The sequence below is a fragment of the Globicephala melas genome, chromosome 5 (genome assembly GCF_963455315.2).
Source record: "Globicephala melas chromosome 5, mGloMel1.2, whole genome shotgun sequence".
Lineage (NCBI taxonomy): Eukaryota > Metazoa > Chordata > Mammalia > Artiodactyla > Delphinidae > Globicephala > Globicephala melas.
In genome coordinates, this window is record NC_083318.1 from 63,972,226 (window position 1) to 63,996,751 (window position 24,526).

The window sequence follows — 24,526 nt, forward strand, 5'->3', positions numbered from 1 at the left end:
TTTGGGGGACTCTAGGGTCCAGCATTATTTATATAGTATTTCAGGGCTCTCACACTGCTCCTAAGAGATTGTTTTGGACATTCAAGAAGGAACAACTTTATATGAAAGGTTATAGAGACAGTAATTTGGAATTTAATGAAAAAAGTAAGATTCATAGGAATGAAAAAGAAGAATGTACACATTACTCAGGCTAAATTTATTATACCTATATTTGAAGCTAGCATTTATAACTCTGAATATAAACAGTTATCTCTGTATACACAAAAATTTCTTGAGGTACTCTTCTCTTACCTGTCTTTTTTTGTTTCTTTTTTTTTTACTTCTTTCCTTTATATTTCACTGCTGCTGTATTGTGTGCTTCAGGCATCTAGTTCAACTTGTGCATTAGTCAGTATGGGATTCTATTAAAAGGAATAAGCAAGAAAAGAAGAATTGGCACCAAAAGGGCTTGAAGAAAGTGGTACCAAGTGAATTGCTCTTTTGTTTTTTTCTTAGATCCACATTCATCTGTTCTAACAATGAAGGAAGTGGCAGGATATACTGAGAATTGAGTGTACGGAATTTTGAAGTCAGTAGCGTTCCTAGAGCACAATTACTGTTTTTGTTTTATTACTTTTTATTATGGAAAATTTCAGATATATACAGAAGGCAAAAACCTCCAGGCACTCATCAGCCAGCTTTAATAACTATCATTTCATGGCCAGTCTTTGATGTAATTCATCCCTTGATTATTTTGAAGCAAATCCCAGGCATAGTTTCATATATAAATATTTCACTAGCTCAGTTTTATTTGCTGTATTTTGGAATGATAAATATTCTTTGGTAATGGATCATAAAATCTTAGAATTGGAAGGTTCCGTAGAGTTAGGATTCAAATCCAGTCTGCCATCCAGTGCAAGATTCCCCCTTCAGAGTTTCCTGAGAAGCAGTTATCCTCCCCCTTTAGTATCCTAGTTATGGGAAGCTAGATAAACTTAAAAAAAAAAATACTTATTTAGCTGCTAGTTGCTCAAGATAACTTCAGACCAAAATGGAATGTTGCCTACTGTTTATATGTTACTGGTTAGAACAGTCTCTTTGTATACCCATTTACAGGAAGAGACTAGGTTTTTGTCTTTATTCCTGCCTCTTGTCTTACTATTGAATTTTGTTTTTTAAATTTTAACAAGAAGTGTTGGCATTTAATTTAATGTCCCAGATTAAAACTTTGGGACATTTTTGCATTTGAGAGAACCAGCTAGAAGTAGATTTTTCAGTTTTTGGCGTAATCTGTGTATCCTTTTTCTTTGTACCACCTATGCCTTTATACTTCCCTATCTTCTTTCTTTTTTTCTTCTTTTCCTTTTTTCTTTCCATTTTTTCCCGTTATTTAGCAACACTTATCAGTGTGGACTAAAGGAAACAAAAAGAGATGGAACCTGTGCTACGTAATTGTTCCAGTGAAGTCTTTGGCATTGGATCGTCTGTGGATTTAATGTATTCATCCATCTCTCCAATTATTCACTGATAAACTAATATCAGTTTAAAATGGGTATTCTGTATGCTTTAAATAACCTTTAAATTAAAAACTAGTGCTTTTGTTTATTTCCTTTTTGGGTTTCAGCTTTAAAATGAATCTGTTGTAATTGACTATAAAATAGTATATGTTTTGAAAAGTTCTATCACTATATTTGGCTTTACATATTTGAGGTGAGCAGCACTGTTAACTTTCTGTTTTCCCCATTTTTTAGGAGGAAGATATCAACTAGAGATTAAAATACCAGAAACATATCCATTTAATCCCCCTAAGGTATTGTAAGCCTATTTTTGTGCATGAACTTTTTCTTGGCTCGTTTAATTAATATGTACTTTAGTGTTTATTAAAATTACAAATTTTTTAGTTGTTTACTGTGTAAATTTAGCATGGACAAGATGTCAGGTAATGACAGATGGTTTGCTTCTGGAATTAGAATGAAAAGTAAGCTTACTCAGAGGCAGCTAGTAATGGCTTTAGACAGGAATAGGATGTGTATCTGACAACGGCTTAAATTCTGGGTCTGGAAAAACTTATAGTGTTCCCAAATTTAGAGAATCCTTATACAAGTCCTTATTTGCCTCAGAGAAGTATATTTTTTAGGGAAGAGAGTACTCTGACTTTATTCAACAATTATTTGAGTACTTTGTGCCAATATAGCAATAAGTAAGACTTACACTGCTGTCCTTGCTTTCATGGAGCTCATGTTCTAGTGGGGGGAAAAATGAACAAATCATTGCAACTGTGATGAATGTTAAAAGAGGAAACAATAATCTAGGATTGTGTATAACAAGGGGAACTAACCTAAACTTATTTTTTGACTGAATTGCTTCCTTTATGTCTTTACTTTTGCTATCATCACCATTTTAGTTTAGGCGTTCAGCTTTATTACTGCGCCTGTTTTGCCTATTATTTGATCACCCTTTCATCTTTGCCATACTATTCATTCTTTGCACTGTTGTTCTATAAATCTTCCTAAAGTGCAGTTTTGATCATGTTTCTTTTCTTTCCTTGTTAATAGTCTGAACTCCTTAGCTGGGCATTTAAAATCTCCTGTAACCTGACCTTAGTCTTTTTTTCCATCCTAATCTCTTGCTGCCCTCACCCACAATATGAGTTTCTTTTTCTCCAGCCTAGATTATTTGCTGTTTGTAGGTTAATGCTTATTCTTTCACACTTCCCTGTCATTTTCACTTGAACCATTGTCCCTGTCATTTAAAATTCTACTTTTCTTTTGAGGTCTAGGTAAAGTATCACTTTCTCCATTACGCTGTGCCTGTCAAAATGTTTCTCCCTCTACTCCCAATAGCATTTTATGTAATTTATATAGTACCACCACAATTACAGTACCAATTAATGTATTGTATTATTTGGGGATATGTATCTTTCACTAGCTTTTGTGCTCCTGAGGTCAAAGACCACGGCTTAATACACCTTTGTATTTTCTGTGGCTCCTGAAAGTATAGTGTCCCTTGAGCATATGATAGTAGTCACTCAGAAAATGTTCCAGAATTCATTCATTCAGCCTACTGGTTGTCCCCCATTTAAGAATATAGACACAGCAGTGGAAGTTCCAGGGTGAAGTTGAGTCACCTACCAGTTTGAGGTGCCTGTTATCCTGTTGTTTATGTATATCTATTTTCTGATAAGCCTGGTTGATGTTTTTAAATTGTGGTAAAGTATACATAACATAAAATTTACTATTTTAACCATTTTTAAGTGTGCAGTCTAGTGGCACTTAAGCACATTCACATTGTTTTCTGTGTATCACCACCATCCATTTCCAGAACATTTTCATCTTCCCTACTGAACAATAACTCCCTGATATTCCATGCTGGTAACCACTGTTATATTTTTTCTCTATGAATTTTTCCTACCCTAGGTACCTCATTTAAGTGGAATCATACGATTTTTGTCCTTCTGTACCTGGCTCATTTCACTTAGTATAATATCTTTAAGGTTCATCCATATTATAAGTTGTGGCAGAATGCCATTCCTTTTTAAGGCTTAATAGTATTCCCTTGTACATACCCACCACATTTTGTTTATCCCTTTAACCATCGATGGACATTTTGGTTGTTTCTACCTTTTAAGCCTGGTTGATTTTTTTTTTTTTTTTTTTGCCTTTTATAAAAGTAGTTTGTGTTTGTTGTAGAAATTTTTTTTTTAAAATAAATTTATTTATTTTATTTTTGGCTGTGTTGGGTCTTTGTTGCTGCGCGTGGGCTTTCTCTACTTGCGGCAAGCAGGGTTACCCTTCGTTGTGGTGCATGGGCTTCCCACTGTGGTGGCTTCTCTTGTTGTGGAGCATGGGCTCTGGGTGCACGGGCTTCAGTAGTTGTGGCTCGTGGGCCCCAGAGCGCAGGCTCAGTAGTTGTGGTGCACGGGCTTAGGTGCTCCGCGGCATGTGGGATCTTCCCGGACCAGGGCTTGAACCTGTGTCCCCTGCATTGGCAGGCGGATTCTTAACCACTGCGCCACTAGGGAAGCCCCTGTTGTAGAAATTTGAATAGTGAAGAATTAAAAGAACATTTTTTTTTTTTCCAGTATGACCACTTGGAGATGACCACTATTAAGCTTTCATCTTACATTTGTGACTTAATTTTCATCCTTACCCTAGTTACCCTCCACTAGGTAATCTTGGTTGTCAGTGTGATCATTAGAATGAGTAGTAGTGACTTGAGGTTACTTTAATTATAGAATACTGTAAATTTAAGAAAAGAGGATTTTAAAATGTTTCGAGATAAGGATGACCTCAAAGCCTAAAAAAATTGTAATGGAAATGAGGGAAGAAAGAAAAGATCTCAAGAGAGACTGCTCTCAACCACTATATTTTTACTATTAAATAATGATAGTAGCAGTTGTCACTTGTTTTGTGCTAGGAATTTTATATGCCTTTCCTGAAAGTCTTCATAACAGTCTTAATGAATGAGGGAACTGAGGCTTAGAGGTTAAATAGAAACTAGATCCTGTAAGGCCCACTGTGCTCTACTTCTTGTTTCTAATGAGGAAGGAATAAGGGCAAAATCTCTGAAACGGTCAATATGACTCTACCAAGAACAAAAATAATCAACCACAGTTCAAATCTTTCTTCTGGCATTTAACTGGCTTCTTGATTTTAGGCAAGCTATCTAACCACTGTGTGTTTCCTCATTTGTAAAATCCTTTGAAAGGATTATGAAGATTAAAAGAGTAGTCCATTTAAAAAACAATACTTCAATAATTCTATGAAATATTTTTTCATATTTTTAACATCTCTGAAATCAGGATATATCTTTCAGTGGATGAGATGTTATAACTTAATTGGCAGAGTTTTTTTCTTTCTCAAGGTACATAAAATAATGGTGTATTGAATAATTGATGGTACCTGAGATTCAGTGAAATACAATACTTAGAACAGTGCCTGCTCAGACTAAGCATGCTGTAAATATTAGCTAGCATTAACCAGTGACTACCACCCTAAGAGGGCCTTCTTGAAGTAGTCTGTTGGCTTCCCTCTGCAACGTTGTAAAATACAGTAGCATTGATGCTTAAATTTCCTCTTTAATTTGAAATTCTCATACGTTACTGGTAGGAATGTAAAGTGTTGGAGCTGGCTTTGAAAAATATTTTGGTCAAAATGGTAAACCTAGAGTTACCTTATGACCTAGCAGTTCTACTTCTACAACACTTATTTCTTTTTTAAATTTATTTTTTATTGAAAAAAAAATGGTTAGATGCCACAAAGTAGGTGTCAGTGCCTTAACCATATGCATGTTGTCAGGCCCGAGAGCTTCTTCCATCCTTGTCGAGGGCAGTGCTAACCTTCTCTCCTTTCATACAACACATAGCAGTTCTACTTCTAGATATCTACTCAATAGAAACGAAAACGTGTCCACACAACTTGCACACAAATGTTCATACCAGCACTATTCATAACTGCCAAAAAATGGAAGTGCTCTAAATGTCCATCAACTGAATGGAAAAATTAAATGTGGTATATCCATACCACATTTGGTTATAAAAGTGATAAAAGTGCTGATATGTGCTACAAAATAGATGAACTTTCAAAACATCACGCTAAATGAAAAAGCCAGGCACAAAAAGCCACACATTGTATGATTTCATTTATATGAACATTAGAAGAGGCAAATCACAGTGAAAAAAAAGTAGACTGGTGGTTGCCTAGGGCTGGAGGAGTGTGGAGGAATGGGGAGTGACTGCTGTTGGTTACGTAGTTTCTTTTTTTTTAAATTAATTCATTTTCAAATTGTTTATTTACAGTTTATAGAAATACAATTCGTTTATTTTAATTTAATTTTATTTTTAATTAATTTATTCATTTTTTCGCTGTGTTGGATCTTCGTTGCTGTGAGCAGGCTTTCTGTAGTTGCAGTGAGCGGGGGCTACTCTTCATTGTGGTGCGCGGGCTTCTCATTGCGGTGTCTTCTTTTGTTGTGGAGCACGGGCTCTAGGTGCGTGGGCTTCAGTAGTTCTAGCACACGGGCTCAGTAGCTGTGGCGCACAGGCTTAGTTGCTCCACGACGTGGGATCTTCCCAGACCAGGGCTCAAACCCGTGCCCCCTGCATTGGCAGGTGGATTCTTAACCACTGCGCCACCAGGGAAGCCCAGTTGTTGTTGTTGTTTTTTAAATAAATAAATAATTATTTTGCTGCGCCGGGTCTTAGTTGCGGCTTGCAGGATCTAGTTCCCTGACCGGGGGGTCAAACCTGGGCTCGCTGCATTGGGAGTGTGGAGTCTTAACCACTGGACCCCCGGGGAAGTCCCTGTAGTTTCTTTTTGAGGTGTTGAAATGGTCAAAAATTAGATTTTGGTGATGGTTGCACAACTGTGAATGTACTAACCACCATGAAGTTGTGCACTTTAAATGGGGGCAAATTATTGTCTCAATAAAAGTGTTTATTTCCCTCTGTAGTCTGTAAATGTAAATCAAAAGTGATTGCATAGTTCTGGTTCTGTCTTAGGCACTTGATACATTATTTCATTTAATCTTTGAAATCACTATTGTATTAACACTTCCTCCTCCCACCTTTTTCAGAAAAGCAAGAAAAATGGACTAAAAACATAAGAACTGAGGTCTGTCTGATGTTTTTGCTACTAGTTCATGTTGCTCTTCAGGCCACTACTGTCTTAATTCCAGCCATACCATGTTGAAGTAACTTCAAGATTTAGAAAGGTCTTCCTTCAGTCAACCCACATTTGTCTCCCTCTGGCTTCTACCAGTTAGTTATATTTGGAATTTAGTATTCTTTTAAATATGGTACTCCTCCCATTTATGGCCGTAAGCTTTTGGAGTAGATGCTAATTAATGTTGATAAATATGTTCTAGATATTTACTATATTAGATTTGAATTTTGACTGGTAGATAATGATGGAAAGAGTGGGGAATATTTGTGTAAATTTCTTGCATAATTATGTTCACATATGTTTAATATGTAGCCTCAGGTTTAATTTTAAGCCTTCTGAGGTAAAAGTATTGACGTTAACTGTCATGTTCTCACTACTGTGCAGCTAAAATTGCACCCAGTTGAAAACTTACATTGTTTTATCTTAACATGGTTACAGAGTATTTTTTATTACTCTGCAATAAACTATTGACCTGAAGAGCAGAAGGTTTACTTCTGAACAGAGAAGATGTATCTTTGAATCAGCTGAGTATAGGATAGAAGAAGTTTGATTCAATGCATACTTTATTTATTTTTAAAATTTATTTTATTTTATTTATTTATTTTTGGCTTCATTGGGTCTTTGTTGCTGCACGCGGACTTTCTCTAGTTGTGGCGAGTGGGGGCTACTCTTCATTGTGGTTCACGGGTTTCTCATTGTGGTGGCTTCTTGTGTTGCAGAGCATGGACTCTAGGCACGTGGGCTCAGTAGTTGTGGCTCGCGGGCTCTAGAGTGCAGGCTCAGTAGTTGTGGTGCACAGGCTTAGTTGCTCCGCGGCATGTGGGATCTTCCCGGACCAGGGCTCGAACCCATGTCCCCTGCATTGGCAGGCAGATTCTTAACCACTGCACCACCAGGGAAGCCCACATACTTTATTTATTTATTTATTTTTAATTGCTTTACAATGGTGTGTTAGTTTCTGCTTTATAACAAAGTGAATCAGTTATACATATACATATGTTCCCATATGTCTTCCCTCTTGCATCTCCCTCCCTCCCACCCTCCCTATCCCACCCCTCCAGGCTGTCACAAAGCACCGAGCCAATATCCCTGTGCCATGCGGCTGCTTCCCACTAGCTATCTACCTTACTACGTTTATTAGTGTGTATATGTCCATGACTCTCTCTCGCCCTGTCACAGCTCACCCTTCCCCCTCCCCATATCCTCAAGTCCGTTCTCCAGTAGGTCTGCATCTTTATTCCTGTCTTACCCCTAGGTTCTTCATGACATTTTTTTTTCTTAAATTCCATATATATGTGTTAGCATACGGTATTTGTCTTTTTCTTTCTGACTTACTTCACTCTGTATGACAGACTCTAGGTCTATCCACCTCATTACAGCTCAGTTTCGTTTCTTTTTATGGCTGAGTAATATTCCATTGTATATATGTGCCACATCTTCTTTATCCATTCATCCGATGATGGGCACTTAGGTTGTTTCCATCTCCGGGCTATTGTAAATAGAGCTGCAATGAACATTTTGGTACATGACTCTTTGAATTTTGGTTTTCTCAGGGTATATGCCCAGTAGTGGGATTGCTGGGTCATATGGTAGTTCTATTTGTAGTTTTTTAAGGAACCTCCATACTGTTCTCCATAGTGGCTGAACCAATTCACATTCCCACCAGCAGTGCAAGAGTGTTCCCTTTTCTCCACACCCTCTCCAGCATTTATTGTTTCTAGATTTTTTGATGATGGCCATTCTGACTGGTGTGAGATGATATCTCATTGTAGTTTTGATTTGCATTTCTCTAATGATTAATGATGTTGAGCATTCTTTCATGTGTTTGTTGGCCACATACTTTATTTTTAAGTAAGTTGTAATAATATTCTACGAATGAAAACCCCATTAAATTAGGAAAACTCTAGCTCAGTGATTTGTCGAACTTACTATTGGAGATTAGGTTGTGAATTTTCCTCTTTCTCCTTTGTGTTATAAGTACTTTTATATATGAAATTGAGTATAAATACCGATGCTAATAGCCTTCAATGAGTCTTCCCTTCTGCGCATGCATATTTAAAATAAAATAGCATTTTCTTTTGTACAATAAGTTAGTTAAAGCAGGTTTAATATTGTAACTTCCTTGAGTTCCAAGCTTGAAACTGGAAATTCCTGATGGAAATAGAGCTCACATCTACCATGAGGTGGAAGGTAAAATATTTGTTGAACTAAAGAGTGCATAAATATAGGCTGCATCCTGTGGGAGGAGATAAGATTACTGATGATGGTGTACCAATATAAATAACTAAGAATCGTCCCCTAAGAATCGTCCCCTTCCTTTATTTCAGTCTGGTAACACTGTGTACATAGTGTTAAGATTTTTGTTTCTAAATTCTTTGAGTGCTCCTCAAAGCTAATGAGTGTTGTCAAGTTACCCAGACAGTGCTAGTATTAGTTTCATTTGTGAAAATAAGGAAACTTGAATTGTTATTCATATAAGTATTTTAGTACTGTAAACCATCTCATATTTGAGTCAAGTATGACTCAAGTAGGTCATAATAAATGTCTTTGTATTGTTACTTTTATACTTCATCCCTTCCAAGTTCTTTGTACATTTTTGTTGCTATAGGTCGGGGATGGTAGTACTCTGGGAGAATGTGATGAATACAATGGATATGAATTGAGCATAGAATGATGGGGTATATGTGGTTACCATTGGTAATATTAAGAGTTGAGAAAGAAGTGAAAAATCTAAGAAAGGAGATAGTTGATGATAAAGAATGACAAAGAGAGGAATAGATAAAAGAGTGTAAAACCACACAAAGAACTACTTACAGAAGTTACTTACATCTGTACTGGTAGATAATGGAGTGGCCTCTTGAAAATTAATTTCTTTATTAGATTATCTGCAAATTCAAAGTTATTTATTTCTAACTGTAGATTGTAGTACAAAGAAATAGTTTAATAATTTCCTTGGTCCTGCATATAAGCATATTTGTTTTTCATGTAGAGTCTTCAGAGAATCATGTATTGAAGATTCTTCTTTAAAAAGCAAGAATAATTCATACATCCTTAGATCATCTGCCTAAATTGTAAACCTTCTGACATCTTCAGTAGTAATTTAAAATTCTGTTTTCCTCGGGACTTCCCTGGTGGTCCAGTGGTTAAGACTGCATTTCCGCTGCAGGGGGCACGGTTCAATCCCTGGGGGGATTGAACTAAGATGCCACATGCTATTTGACGTCGCCAAAATATTAAAACAAACAAACCAAAAATATATATATATAATAAATATTATTGCACATTCATTCAGTGTGAGGCACTTTAGATGCTTGGAATGCTCTACTAAGCAGGATAGACACCATGCATTTTAGAGAAGACCAGGCAAATAAGAAAGAGATGATAGAAGTGTGATCAAGTACTGTGACACAGGAGAAAGTACAGGGTGCTATAGGACAGGTCAGGAAGAAGTGATTATGGAAGCTGAAACTTAAATGATAAGTAGGAGTTAGCCAGGAGAAGAGGATATCAAGGTGTGTTATTGAAAGAAGAAATGTATGAAGACCCTGAGTCCAAAAAAAAAATTTTTTTTTTTTAAAATATGACTTGTTGAGCACTTGTATTGAATGTAGGGTAGATGTGAGATTTGAGAGCGAGGCTAGAATCAGTTTAACAGTGTGGGCTTACATAAACGGAATGAGAAGTCGTTAAAGGGCCTTAAGTAGAGTAGTGACATGAATCAGGTTTGTTTTAAAGGGCTCTCTGGTTTCAGTGTGGAGAATGGATTGGGGGGAAGAAAACGAAGGCAGTAAAGTCAAAAACTGTTCAGTAACCCAGGTGAAGAATGATAGTCTCCTTTAAAGACATGGTGTTCTGTGGATGGAAAGAAGTAGATATCATTGAAAGCAGTAAGGTTATTTTAAGAATTAAAAAGGATCAAGGAGTGGAAAGTCTCCATTAGTTTTAAGTGTTTTGAAGTCATTGGTGAATGGAAGTGCTTTTTCAGATGGCTTGTAAGTTAGTGAGTGAATATGTGAGGAATTAAGAACAGATAGTATAGACAAGTCACAGGGAGAGAAGTGGAAGCATGATAATTCTTTTAGCTTCTTTTCATAAATAGCTTACATTTGGAGCATATATATTTTTTGAATTTTATTTTTTTATACAGTGGGTTCTTATTAGTTATCCATTTTATACATATTAGTGTATAATGTCAATCCCAATCTCCCAGTTCATCACAGCATATATTGATGAGTTAATTTTTGCAAGGTACTAGAACATAGCTTGGTTCATAGTAATTAATCTGTTAAATGTTAAAGAATTTTGACCTAGATGACTATCATATATATGTGTCAGGTATAATCCTCCTCCTCCTCCTGTTCTTCCTCCAAAAGCTCATAAATAAGAGCTGATGAAGTAGATTTCATTTCAAGGTGATGTGATAGAGTTAGCATTTTCACATCGTTGATTTCTTATTCTTTCATGCTTAAATAAGTACACTCAGAATCTGAAATTAGATTGTGTGAGTTTGTATCTTCTGTTGTAAACTACTTACTTGATATTGGGTAAATTTCTTAAACTCTGAGCCTCAGTGCCTGGCAAATAATAGTAGGCCTTTAAATATTTGTCAAAAAATTTTTTAAAGTATTTAAGAAAAAAAGTGCTACAAAAAAATCAGGAGTAATCTTATAGTCACTTTCTACTTCTGTTTCCATGTACTGATTTTGCTTACTTTTTCCTTCAAACCTATTCTACACCCTTCACTCTAGAAAAATTGCCATTTACTATCTATATTTTGATTTTCTGTACTACTTTATCTACCTGAATGGATCTTAGTCCATGTTAAATTTCTCATAGCATCTAACACTATGCTACGTAATTTATAAACACCTAGTTAATTGTTGGGTTTCTTTGAGCATTTATTAAAAGGTTTAAAAAGAATGTATGTCATTGACAGCATTTGGCTCACTGAATGCTTTGTCTCCTACACCCTTCCCTTCACTTAGGCAAAATGATGTAAGTATGAGCATTTTTTTTAGCTCGAGGATTTCATTTTCTTATAGTTCTACTTAAACTATATATGTTTTACTTCTGTACTTTAAAACTCAAATGTGCTTTATATTCTAGGTCCGGTTTATCACTAAAATATGGCATCCTAATATTAGTTCCGTCACAGGGGCTATTTGTTTGGATATCCTGAAAGATCAATGGTAAGAGATTTTGAATTCACCTTCAACCCTCTCTCATATGAATTCTAAGACTGTTTAGAGTGTTAAATGTGTACTTGCCTCAAAACATAAGCATATATTATACTTTTATTTGGCAATAATTTTAAAACTAGATGAAGTCTCTTAAGTACATAAGAGAAAATATGTTACAGTTGAAATTGGAATCTATATTTAAATAGTGATTTATTAGGTAATGTCAGATGCTAGCTTTCCATCTTGAAAAATCTTGGATTTTATTTGTCGCTTTGGTAAATTTGATTTTTTGCTATCTCAGAAAGATATTTGTGAAAGACTAAAATAATTTAAGTATTGTAGTAATCAGCTCTGACTTGGATGGAACGTAGACAACGAAAACGTTAAAACGTATTAATTGAGTGCGATTAAGGTTCTAAGATTCTAAGAAGTACCTTTGTAGGTGGTATCGTCATTTGTACAGTGCTTTCACATGTTTTGTATGATTTTATCTTGGCAGGATAGTGTTTAACCACTAGGTTAAAATCGTGGCTCTGCAATTTACTCATTTTTGTGGGCTTGAGTAAATTACCTGGTCTTTTGCCTTCGTTTCCTTATTGGAAAAAATTGGGGGTTAATACCTATTTCATAGGGCTGTTGAGAAGAGTAAATGAGTTGTTTTATGTATTTCTCTTAGATTAGAGCCTGGCATATTCTAACAGTATGGATTGAACAACCAAGACGAGATATAAAAAGACATTGGGGTTGAAGAAAACAATAAGTTATGTGTTTGATTTGTTAAGAAAGGGAAAGAAATGAACCTGAATAAGCTGAAACAGGATGACAGCATTTAGCATATGGGTCACTTGGTATATTTAGTAATTGGATAAACAGACAAGAGTTGCTGGTTTTGTTTTGTTTTTCCATTCTAATAGCACACCTGAGTAAAGCCTCTCCCTCAGTAGATCATCTCTTGGGATCCAGTTTCTTGATCTGTATTCCATACTGTTAAACATTGAACATTGTGGACTAGACCTAACTTTATCTTCTGTCATTCTTTTGATTTGTGACTTTTCATAATTTATTGAATTCCTGTGCCTCCATGTTTTTATCTATAAAGTCATCTCGAAGACCCCTTATAGCTCTGTTGTTCAGTGATATTAATGAAAATTTGCAGTATTAGAGACATTGTCCTTTTTTTCACTTGGTTTCTAGGACATCAGTTCTTCTGTTCTCCCCTTCCTTTTCCCACTCCTAGACTTCTCAACTAGTTCCTCCCTCATCTCCTGGAGCTTTGTACATGAGAATACCTCAGGGCTAAGTCTGCTTTTTTCCAATCTATACTCATTTCCTTGGTGAGCTCATCTGATTTCATAACTTCACCGTTTATATACTTGCAACTCACATTTTCTGAACTCTAGACTCATGTCCTGCTGCCTGTTTAACATCTATACTTGAATATGTAATGGACATCTCAAACTTAAACATGTTGGAAACTGAACTATTTCCCCAGCCCAAAATTTACTTCTTCCCCATGTAAGTTTTGGCAGCTACATCTTGCAGTTGCTAAGGCCAAAACTTCATCGTGATTCTTGTTTCTTCTTTCTTCTTTCTCTGGTACCTTTATACCAGAGAAATCTGCAAATCCTCTTGTTGAAACCGCCAACATTTTAGCAGCAGTTCATTACTACTACCTTGGTCCAAAGTTGCATTGCCTCTTGCCTGGACGGTTACAGTAGCCTGTCCTTCTGCTTCTGACTTTACTCAGGCTATTCTCAGCAGACAGAATGAAACCTCCACCCCTTTGAAAACAAAACTCCACACTAAAATTTTCCACTGTCTTCTCTTTTTGCTCAGAGTTAAACCAGCAGTACTACCACTTCTGATTATCTTCCTATAAATAGTTGAAAGATTATGGTGTATATAGAGAACTTGAAATTTTGTATCAGAACACTTTTTATCAGCTATTCGCATTTCCTAAGGCAGGTCAAATAGCTGAATTTAGTCTTTTCATATCTATATCATTGAAATACTAAAAGATATCAGAGACATCAGATAAAATAGGTGAGATTGGATATCCATGGGTTTGTCAGCCCCCCCCCCCTTTATTGAAGTAAATTGACATTCAGTGGATATCCCCCCCTTTATTGAAGTAAATTGACATTCAGTGGATATCTAAATGTCAATGTTTAGGCTAATTTGGAACAGTTATCTTAGAAAACAGTTTGTTAACCTTGGTCTTTATTAATACATGTGGATGGTGATTTACCTTTAATATTTAACAACTTATGTTAGTATGGGTTATTTCTTAACTTTGTAACTTACCCTGTGTGGAAACCATATTATGTTTTTCTGCGACACCTCTTATGACTAAAGGTGTCTCTTTACCTGGGGAAGAAAATGACAACACATAAAAATTGCACTCATTGATACTGCTCTTCCAAAAGACACAAATGGGCATTAAGAGAATATCTGTATGGTTGATAAGCTGTGCTCAGCACCATTAGTCATCAGGGAAATGCAAATTCAAATCACAATTAGGTGCCACTACACACTTGCAAATGGTTCTCATGCATTGCTGGTAAGAATGTGGTTCAGCCACTCAACCAGCAGTATCTGCCAAAGCTAAATAAGTATACACCTTCACTATTGGCACAGCAGTTCTACTCCTAGGTATATATCCAAGAGAAATCCGAGAGAAATGAGTGCATATGTCCACCAAAAGACTTGTACAAGAATATTCATAGCAGATTTATTCAAACTGCAAGTCACCCAAATGTCTGTAAACAAGAGAATGGATATATAATGCTATAATCATGCAGTGGAACACTACATAGCAGTTAAAAAAAAAAAGGCATGTTGACACAAACAACATGGATGATTCTCATAGACATGTGGAGTGGCAACAACCAGACACAAAGGAGTACATACTGTATGATTTCATTTTATGAAATTCAACATGAGTCAAAGCTAATTTTGGGTGATAGAAACTAGGACAGTGGTGGGTAGGTAGGGTCGTGAATAACAGGGGCAAGAGTGAGGCTTTCTGAGTGCTGGAAGTACTACGTATTTTGATCTAGCTGGTGGTTACCACGGGTGTATACATATATAAAAATTCATCTAGCTGTCAAGCATTTTACTCTGATTATACCTTAACAAAAAAATATAACAAAAAACCTGCCGTTATTTTTAAGTAGCATTCAATAATGAACATAGATTAGTAATGATTTTCTGGAAGATCCTTAACAGACAAGTTAGTCAACAATACACACAATTTGGTGCTTACTCTACATATTAAAGGCCCCACCTATCCATATGAATGAATATTAGCCATATTAACTGTGCTTATTGATTTTTGAGATCTGAGCAAAATTAATTTACTGAAGATAGATTTATAAAGTACTCACTTATTTTTATCCACTGATTAATTAAAATTAGCTAACACATTTTGAAATTTCATACTTCTGTTTGCCTTTTAGGATTTGTTTTTAATAGATTTATGCTAATTTTACACATTAAATGCTAAAAATATTAATGTAGTATGAATTTAATCAGTTTGTGAAAAGCAAAATAAATGGAATAGAAAGTTTTATTTTTGTTTGTGTATTTTTTCACATTACCAAGTTTAGGTTTTAAAATTTATGTAGAACAAAAAGTGTACACATTTCTTTATACCATCAAAGATGTTATAGTTTCTATAGTATTTACGGTCAAAAGAATAAGTTTTGTTTTAGTGTTAATTTTATTACAGCTAATTATGAAAACATTGTCATTGTTTGCCATTGGTCTTGTGTTCAGCTTTTAAAAACTTTTCATTTAGGCTTCTTTTTAGCTAATTAATTCTTAATGGTTTATGAATACCTCCCTTGCATTTATTATGAAAGTTTTCAAGCATACAGAAGACTTAAAACTTTGCTCATTGAGATTGTTATGAATTGAATCTAAAGTTACAGCTCTAGATTTTTCCTTCAGTTTTGAGAATAAACTGTCCCTTTGCATTCCCACCAACAGTGCACAGGATTCCAATTACTCCACATCCTTGCCACCGTTATTTTCTGTTTTTTTGACAGTAGCTGTCTTAATGGATGTGAGATGGTATCTCATTGTTTCATTTACGTTTTCCTAATGATTAGTGATGTTAAGCATCTTTTCATGTGCTTATCGGCTACTGGTATATCATCTTTGGAGAAATGCTTGTTTAAGTCCTTTCTTGGTCAGGTTTGTTTTTTGTTGTTGAGTTGAAGGAGTTCTTTATATATTTCAGGTATTAACTCCCTTGTCAGATCTATGATTTGTAAATATTTTCTCCCCATTCTGTGACTGTATTCTATTCTTTTCCTCTATTGACTTTCACTCTATTGACTGTATTCTCTGCCTAGGAAGATTTAAAAAAAATTTTCTTTTTCTATGCACAGGAGTTTTTAATTTTGATGTAGTTATAGACCAGTTTCTCTATTTTTTTCTTTTGTTGCCTGTGCTTTTGCCTGTCCTTTGATATCCAAGAAATCATGACCAACTGCTGTGTCGTGGACCTTTCACCCTATGTTTTCTACTAAGAGTTTTATAATAAGTTTAGTCTTGGGAATTCCCGAGAAGTCCAGTGGTTAGAACTCAGTGCCTTCACTGCCGGGGCCCTGGTTGGGGAAATAAGATCCCACAAGCCATGCGGTGCAGCCCCCCTGCAAAAAATTAGTCTTACGTTTAGGTCTTTCATCCATTTTGAGTTAATTTTTTTTCTGATTTTTTTAAACATTGAAGAATAGTTAATTTACAATGTAGTGTTAGTTTCAAGTGCACAGCAAAGTGATTCAGTTATACATATATATGTATATATTCTTTTTCTGATTCTTTTCCATTAAAAGTTATTATAAGATATTGAGTATAGTTCCCTGTGTTGAGTTAATTTTTATATATAAGGCATGGCAAAGGTCCACCTTCACTCTTCTGAGAGCTCATTAAGTTGTTGTTTGTTTTTCCTATCATAGTAGCTTTATTTATTTATTTATTTTAGCATCTTTATTGGAGTATAATTTCTTTACACAGTGGTGTGTTAGTTTCTGCTTTATAACAGAGTGAAGTAGCTGTACATATACATATATCCCCATATCTCCTCCCTCTTGCGTCTCCCTCCCACCCTCCCTATCCCACCCCTCTAGGTGGTCACAAAGCACTGAGCTGATCTCCCTGTGCTATGTGGCTGCTTTGCACTAGCTATCTATTTAATTTAATTAATTTATTTATTTTTTAATTTCTTGGAGTATAGTTGATTTACAATGTTGTGTTTCAGGTGTACAGCAAACTGAATCAGTTATAGATATACATGTATCCCACATTTTTGGCAAATTAAGAAAAAATGATAATGTTAGGAGAAATTGGGAGCTTCCTCCTTTTTCTTTTTTAATTTTTTTTTACTTGAAGAAGAATATTATTTTCTCTCCTTGTGCCAATGCTTTTCTTTTTTTTAAATTTTTTAATTTAATTTTATTTTTCTATACAGCAGTTTCTTCTTAGTCATCAGTTTTATACATATCAGTGTATACATGTCAATACCAATTGCCCAATTCATCACACCACCATCCCCACCCCTCCGCGGCATCCCCCCCTTGGTGTCCATACGATTGTTCTCTACATCTGTGTCTCAACTTCTGCCCTGCAAACCGGTTCATCTGTACTGTTTTTCTAGGTTCCACATACATACGTTAATATACGATATTTGTTTTTCTCTTTCTGACTTCACTCTGTATGACAGTCTCTAGATCCACCCACGTCTCAACAAATGACCCAATTTCGTTCCTTTTTATGACTGAGTAATATTCCACTGTATATATGTACCACATCTTCCTTATTCATTCGTCTGTCGATGGGCATTTAGGTTGCTTCCATGACCTGGCTATTGTAAATAGTGCAGCAATGAACGCTGGGGTGCATGTGTCTTTTTGAATTATGGTTGTCCTAGGGTGTATGCCCAGTAGTGGGATTGCTGGATCATATGGTAATCTTATTTTTAGTTTTTTAAGGAACCTCCATACTGTTCTCCATAGTGGCTGTATCAATTTACATTCCCACGAACATTGCAAGAGGGTTCCCTTTTCTCCACACCCTCTCCAGCATTTGTTTGTAGATTTTCTGATGATGCCTATTCAGACTGGTGTGAGGTGATACCTCATTGTAGTTTTGATTTGCATTTCTCTAATAATTAGTGATGTTGAGCAGCTTTTCATGTGCTTCTTGGCCATCTGTAGGTCTTCTTGGAGAAATGTCTGTTTAGGTCTTCTGCCCATTTTTGGATTGGGTTGTTTTTTTTTAATATTGAGGTGCATGAGCTGTTTATATATTTTGGAGATTAATCCTTTGTCCGTTGATTTGTTTGCAAATATTTTCCCCCATTCTGAGGGTTGTCTTTTGGTCTTGTTTATGGTTTCCTTTGCTGTGCAAAAGCTTTGAAGTTTCATTAGGTCCCATTTGTTTATTTTTGTTTTTATTTCCATTACTCTAGGAGGTGGATCAGAAAGGATCTTACTGTGATTTATGTCAAAGAGTGTTCTTCCTATGTTTTTCTCTAAGAATTTGATAGTGCCCGGTCTTACGTTAAGGTCTCGAATCCATTTTGAGTTTATTTTTGTGTATGGTGTGAGGGAGTGTTCTAATTTCATTGTTTTACATATAGCTGTTCAGTTTTCCCAGCACCACTTATTGAAGAGACTGTCTTTTCTCCATTGTATATCCTTGCCTCCTTTGTCATAGATTAGTTGACCATAGGTGCGTGGGTTTATCTCTGGGCTTTCTATCTTGTTCCATTGATCTTTGTTGCTGTTTTTGTGCCAGTACCATACTGTCTTGATTACTATAGCTTTGTAGTATAGTCTGAAATCAGGGAGTCTCATTCCTACCGCTCCGTTTTTTTCCCTCGACTGCTTTGGCTATTCGGGGTCTTTTGTGCCTCCATACAGATTTTAAGATTTTTGTTCTAGTTCCGTAAAAAATGCCATTGGTAATTTAATAGGGATTGGATTGAATCTGTAGATTGCTTTGGGTAGTATAGTCATTTTCACACTATTGATTCTTCCAATCGAAGAACATGGTATATCTCTCCATCTGTTGGTATCATCTTTAATTTCTTTCATCAGTGTCTTATAGTTTTCTGCATACAGGTCTTTTGTCTCCCTAGATAGGTTTATTGCTAGGTATTTTATTCTTTTTGTTGCAGTGGTAAATGGGAGTGTTTCCTTAATTTCTCTTTCAGATTTTTCATCATTAGTGTATAGGAATGCAAGAGATTTCTGTGCATTAATTTTGTATCCTGCAACTTTACCAGATTCATTGATTAGCTCTAGTAGTTTTCTGGTGGCATCTTTAGGATTCTCTATGTATAGTATCATGTCATCTGCAAACAGTGACAGTTTTACTTCTTCTTTTCCAATTTGTATTCCTTTTATTTCTTTTTCTTCTCTGATTGCCATGGCTAGGACTTCCAAAACTATGTTGAATAATGGTGGTAAGAGTGCACATCCTTGTCTTATTCCTGATCTTAGAGGAAATGCTTTCAGTTTTTCACCAAGGAGAATGATGTTTGCTGTGGGTTTATTGTATATGGCCTTTATTATGTTGAGGTAGGTTCCCTCTATGCCCACTTTCTGAAGAGTTTTTTTTAATCATAAATGGGTGTTGAATTTTGTCAAAAGCTTTTTCTGCATCTATTCAGATGATCATATGATTTTTCTCGTTCAGTTTGTTAATATGGTGTATCACATTGATTGATTTGGGAATATTGAAGAATCCTTGCATCCCTGGGATAAATCCCACTTGATTATGGTGTGTGATCCTTTTAATGTGTTGTTGTATTCTGTTTGCTAGTATTTTGTTGAGGATTTTTGCATCTGTATTCATCAGTGCTATTGCTCTGTAATTTTCTTTTTTTGTAGTATCCTTGTCTGGTTTTGGTATCAGGGTGATGGTGGCCTCATAGAATGAGTTTGGGAGTGTTCCTTCCTCTGCAATGTTTTGGAAGAGTTTGAGAAGGATGGGTGTTGACTCTGCTCTAAATGTTTGATAGAATTCACGTGTGAAGCCATCTGGTCCTGGACTTTTGTTTGTTGGAAGATTTTTAATCACAGTTTCAATTTCATTACTTGTGATTGTTCTGTTCATATTTTCTATTTCTTCCTGGTTCAGTCTTGGAAGATGATACCTTTCTTAGAATTTGTCCATTTCTTCCAGGTTGTCACTTTATTGGCATAGAGTTGCTTGTAGTAGTCTTTTAGGATGCTTTGTATTTCTGCTGTGTCTGTTGTAACTTCTTTTTCATTTCTAATTTTATTGATTTGAGTCCTCTTCCTCTTTTTCTTGATGAGTCTGGCTAATGGTTTGTCAATTTTGTTTATCTTCTCAAAGAGCCAGGTTTTAGTTTTATTAATCTTTGCTACTGTTTTCTTTGTTTTATTTCATTTATTTCTGCTCTGATCTTTATGATTTCTTTCCTTCTGCTAACTTTGGGTTTTGTTTGTTCTTCTTTCTCTAGTTCCTTTAGGTGTAAGGTTAGATTGTTTGAGATTTTTCTTGTCTCTTGAGGTAGGCTTGTATAGCTATAAACTTCCCTCTTAGAACTGCTTTTGCTGAATCCTATAGGTTTTGGATCGTCGTGTTTTCATTGTGACTTGTCTCTAGGTATTTCTGATTTCCTATTTTGATGTCTTCGGTGATCTCTTGGTTATGTAGTAACGTATTGTTTAGCCTCCATGTGTTTGTGTTTTTTTTATGGTTTTTTTCCCTGTAATTCATTTCTACTCTCATAGCATTGTGGTCCGAAAAGATGGTTGGTATGATTTCAGTTTTTTAAATTTACTGAAGTTTGATTTGTGACCCAAGATGTGATCTATTCTGGAGAGTGTTCCGTACGCACTTGAGAAGAAAGTGTAATCTGCTGTTCTTGGATTGCATGTCCTATAAATATCAATTAAATCTATCTGGTCTGTTGTGTCATTTAAAGCTTTTGTTTCCGTATTAATTTTCTGTTTGGATGATGTGTCCATTGGTGTAAGTGAGGTGTTAAAGTCCCCCACTATTATTGTGTTACTGTCGATTTCCTCTTTTGTAGCTGTTAGCAGTTGCCTTATTTATCGAGGTGCTCCTATGTTGGGTCTATATATATTTATAATTATTATATCTTCTTGGATTGATCCCTTGATCATTATGTAGTGTCCTTCCTTGTCTCTTGTAACATTCTTTATTTTAAAGTCTATTTTATCTGATATGAGTATTGCTACTCCAGCTTTCTTTTGATTTCCATTTGCATGGAATATCTTTTTCCATCAGCTCACTTTCAGTCTGAATGTGTCCCTAGGTCTGAAGTGGGTCTCTTGTAGACAGCATATATATTGGTCTTGTTTTTGTATCCATTCAGGAAGCCTGGGTCTTTTGGTTGGAGCATTTAATCCATTCACGTTTAAGGTAATCATCGATATGCATGTTCCTATGACCATTTTCTTAATTGTTTTGGGTTCGTTTTTGTAGGTCCTTTTCTTCTCTTGTGTTTCCCACTTAGAGAGGTTCCTTTAGCATATGTTGTAGAGCTGGTTTGGTAGTGCTGAATTCTCTTAGCTTTTGCTTGTCTGTAACGCTTTTGTGATTTCTCCATCGAATCTGAACGACATCCTTGCTGGGTAGAGTAATCTTCGTTGTCAGTTCTTCTCTTTCATCACTTTAAGTATATCATGCCACTCCCTTCTGGCTTTTATTGTTTCTGCTGAGAAATCAGCTGTTAACCTTATGGGAGTTCCCTTGTATGTTATTTGTCGTTTTTCCCTTGCTGCTTTCAATAATTTTTCTTTGTCTTTAATTTTTGCCAGTTTGCTTAATATGTGTCTTGGCGTGTTTCTCCTTTGGTTTATCCTGTATGGGACTCTCTGTGCTTCCTGGACTTGGCTGGGTATTTGCTTTCCTATGTTAGGGAAGTTTTTGACTATAATCTCTTCAGATGTTTTCTCTGGTCCTCCCTCTCTCTTTTCTCCTTCTGGGACCCCTATAATGCGAATGTTGTTGTGTTTAATGTTGTCCCTGAGATCTCTTAGGCTGTCTTCATTTCTTTTCATTCTTTTTTCTTTATTCTGTTCCGCAGCAGTGAATTCCATCATTCTGTTTTCCAGGTCACTTATCCGTTCTTCTGCCTGTTATTCTGCTATTGATTCCTTCTAATGTAGTTTTCATTTCAGTTATTTTATTGTTCATCTCTGTTTGTTTGTTCTTTAATTCTTCTAGGTCTTTGTTAAACATTTCTTGCATCTTCTCCATCTTTGCCTCCATTCTTTTTCTGATGTCCTGTATGATCTTCACTATCATTATTCTGAATTCTCTTTCTGGAAGGTTGCCTATCTCCACTTCATTTAGTTGTTTTTCTGGGTTTTTATCTTGTTCCTTCATCTGGTACATAGCCCTCTGCCTTTTCATCTTGTCTATCTTTCTGTGAATGTGGTTTTTGTTCCACAGGCTGCAGGATTGTAGTTCTTCTTGCTTCTGCGGTCTGCCCTCTGGTGGATGAGGCTGTCTAAGAGGCTTGTGCAAGTTTCCTAATGGGAGGGACTGTTGGTTGGTAGAGCTGACTGTTGCTTTGCTGGGCAGAGCTCAGTAAAAGTTTAATCTGCTTGACTGCTGATGGGTGCGGCTGGGTTCCTTCCCTGTTGGTGTTTGGCCTGAGGCAACCCAACACTGGAGCCTACCTGGGCTCTTTGGTGGGGCTAATGGTGGACTCTGGGAGGGCTCAGGCCAAGGAGTGCTTCCCAGAACTTATGCTGCCAGTGTCCTTGTCCCCTCGGTGAACCACAGCCACCACCCTCCACCCGCCCCCCCCCCCCGCCCCCGGCCTCTGTAGGAGACTCTTCAGCACTAGCAGGTAGGTCTGGTTCAGTATCCCCTGGGGTCACTGCTCCTTCCCCTGGGTCCCGATGCACACAGTACTTTGTGTGTGCCCTCCAAGCGTGGAGTCTCCGTTTCCCCCGGTCCTGTCAAAGTCCTGCAATTAAATTCTACTAGCCTTCAAAGTCTGATTCTCTAGGAATTCCTCCTCCCGTTGCCGGAACCCCAGGTTTGGAAGCCTGACGTGGGGCTCAGAACCTTCACTCCAGTGGGTGGACTTCTGTGGTATAAGTGTTCTCCAGTCTGTGAGTCACCCACCCAGCAGTTATGGGATTTGATTTTACTGTGCTTGCGCCCCTCCTACCGTCTCTTTGTGGCTTTTCCTTTGTCTTTAGATGTGGGGTATCTTTTATGGTGAGTTCCCGTGTCTTCCTGTCGATGATTGTCAAGCAGCTAGTTGTGCTTCTGGTGTTCTCACAAGAGGGAGAGCACGTCCTTCTATTCCGCCATCTTGGTTCAGGGCCCTAGCTATCTATTTTACATTTGGTAGTTTATATATGTCCATCCCACTCTCTCACTTTGTCCCAGCTTACACTTCCCCCTCCCAGTGTCCTCAAGTCCATTCTCTACGTCTGCGTTTTTATGCCTGTCCTGCCCCTAGGTTCTTTAGAACCGTGGTTTTTTTTTTTTTTTAAGATTCCATATATATGTGTTAGCATACAGTATTTGTTTTTCTCTTTCCGACTTACTTCACTCTGTATGACAGACTCTAGGTCCATCCACTTCACTACAGATAACTCAATTTCATTTCTTTTCATGGCTGAGTAATATTCCATTGTGTATATGTGCCACATCTTTATCCATTCATCTGTCGATGGACACTTAGGTTGCTTCCATGTTCTGGCTATCGTAAATAGTAGAACTCATTAAGTTGTAAAGAATAATGTTTATTGCCTTGTTGAGTTGTAAACATATTTGTTTTTATTGTAAATTAAAATTATTGAGTTTAATAGTTGTTTTAGTATATACAGTTAAATACTCTTTGAAGATTTTTCTTCCATATTCAGATACATTTCCTTGAAATAATTTTATTTTATTTATTTATTCTCTTGGCCATGCCACGCATCATGTGGGATCAATTAAACATTATATAACTTAATATTTTGTTTAAAGTATTTTTATAGATTTCTAAATTGCGGAACTTCCCTTGTGGCCCAGTGGTCCCAATGCAGGGGGCACGGGTTCGATCCGTGGTTGGAGAACTAAGATCCTGCCTGCTGCGTGGTGTGGCCAAAAAAAACAACAGATTTCTAAATCAGGATGCTTAATTCCAGTGGGACATTAGAGTAGCCGGCTTTGTATATCCTATTTCTGTGATATTTTGTACTTTTGTCCTTTTTTGAGTGGTTTAAGTCAGCTTCAAGGTGATATATCTGGGCAGCTCTTGATGTGCATGTGCCTTTAAACATTCTCTGTACAATTACCCAAATATAAAATGAAGTTAGAGTAAATAAGTAAGAAAGATTTCATCTTGTTAATAGTGATAATGAATGGTAGAACAAGAATTAACATTTAAGGACTAAATTTGGAATTTTATGTTTTGATTACTGTCTTAAAAGAATATTGTCCATTCTAAAGATTTTAAAACTTCTGGTTGAAAATAAGTTGTGCACACTCTTAGGAAATTTAGAAATTTAGTCTAGAAAAATAATTTCTATTTTCCCAGCCCTGTTTCAGAATTAGAAATTTCCATTACACAGGACTGCCTTGGCAGTCCAGTGGTTAAGACTCCATGTTTCCAATCCAGGGGGCGCAGGTTTGATCCCTGGTTGGGGAACTAAGATCCCATGTGCCGTGCAGTGCAGCCAAAAAAAAAAA

The 24,526-nt window shown here is 36.4% G+C and overlaps 1 protein-coding gene and 1 non-coding gene across 2 annotated transcripts in view; one reads left to right on the plus strand and one right to left on the minus strand.

The window, feature by feature from the left end:
- The window catches only part of UBE2K (ubiquitin conjugating enzyme E2 K), an 80,742-nt gene that overhangs the window by 43,644 nt on the left and 12,572 nt on the right, over positions 1–24,526 (plus strand). The window contains exons 3-4 of the mRNA XM_030881082.2: positions 1,731–1,789; positions 11,748–11,830. Of these exons, the coding sequence (XP_030736942.1) occupies positions 1,731–1,789; positions 11,748–11,830 (142 nt within the window). The remainder of the gene's footprint in view (positions 1–1,730; positions 1,790–11,747; positions 11,831–24,526) is intronic.
- LOC115865984 (U6atac minor spliceosomal RNA) lies at positions 5,214–5,339 on the minus strand. The gene has a single exon (XR_004044481.1). It is a non-coding gene; the product is annotated as a U6atac minor spliceosomal RNA (small nuclear RNA).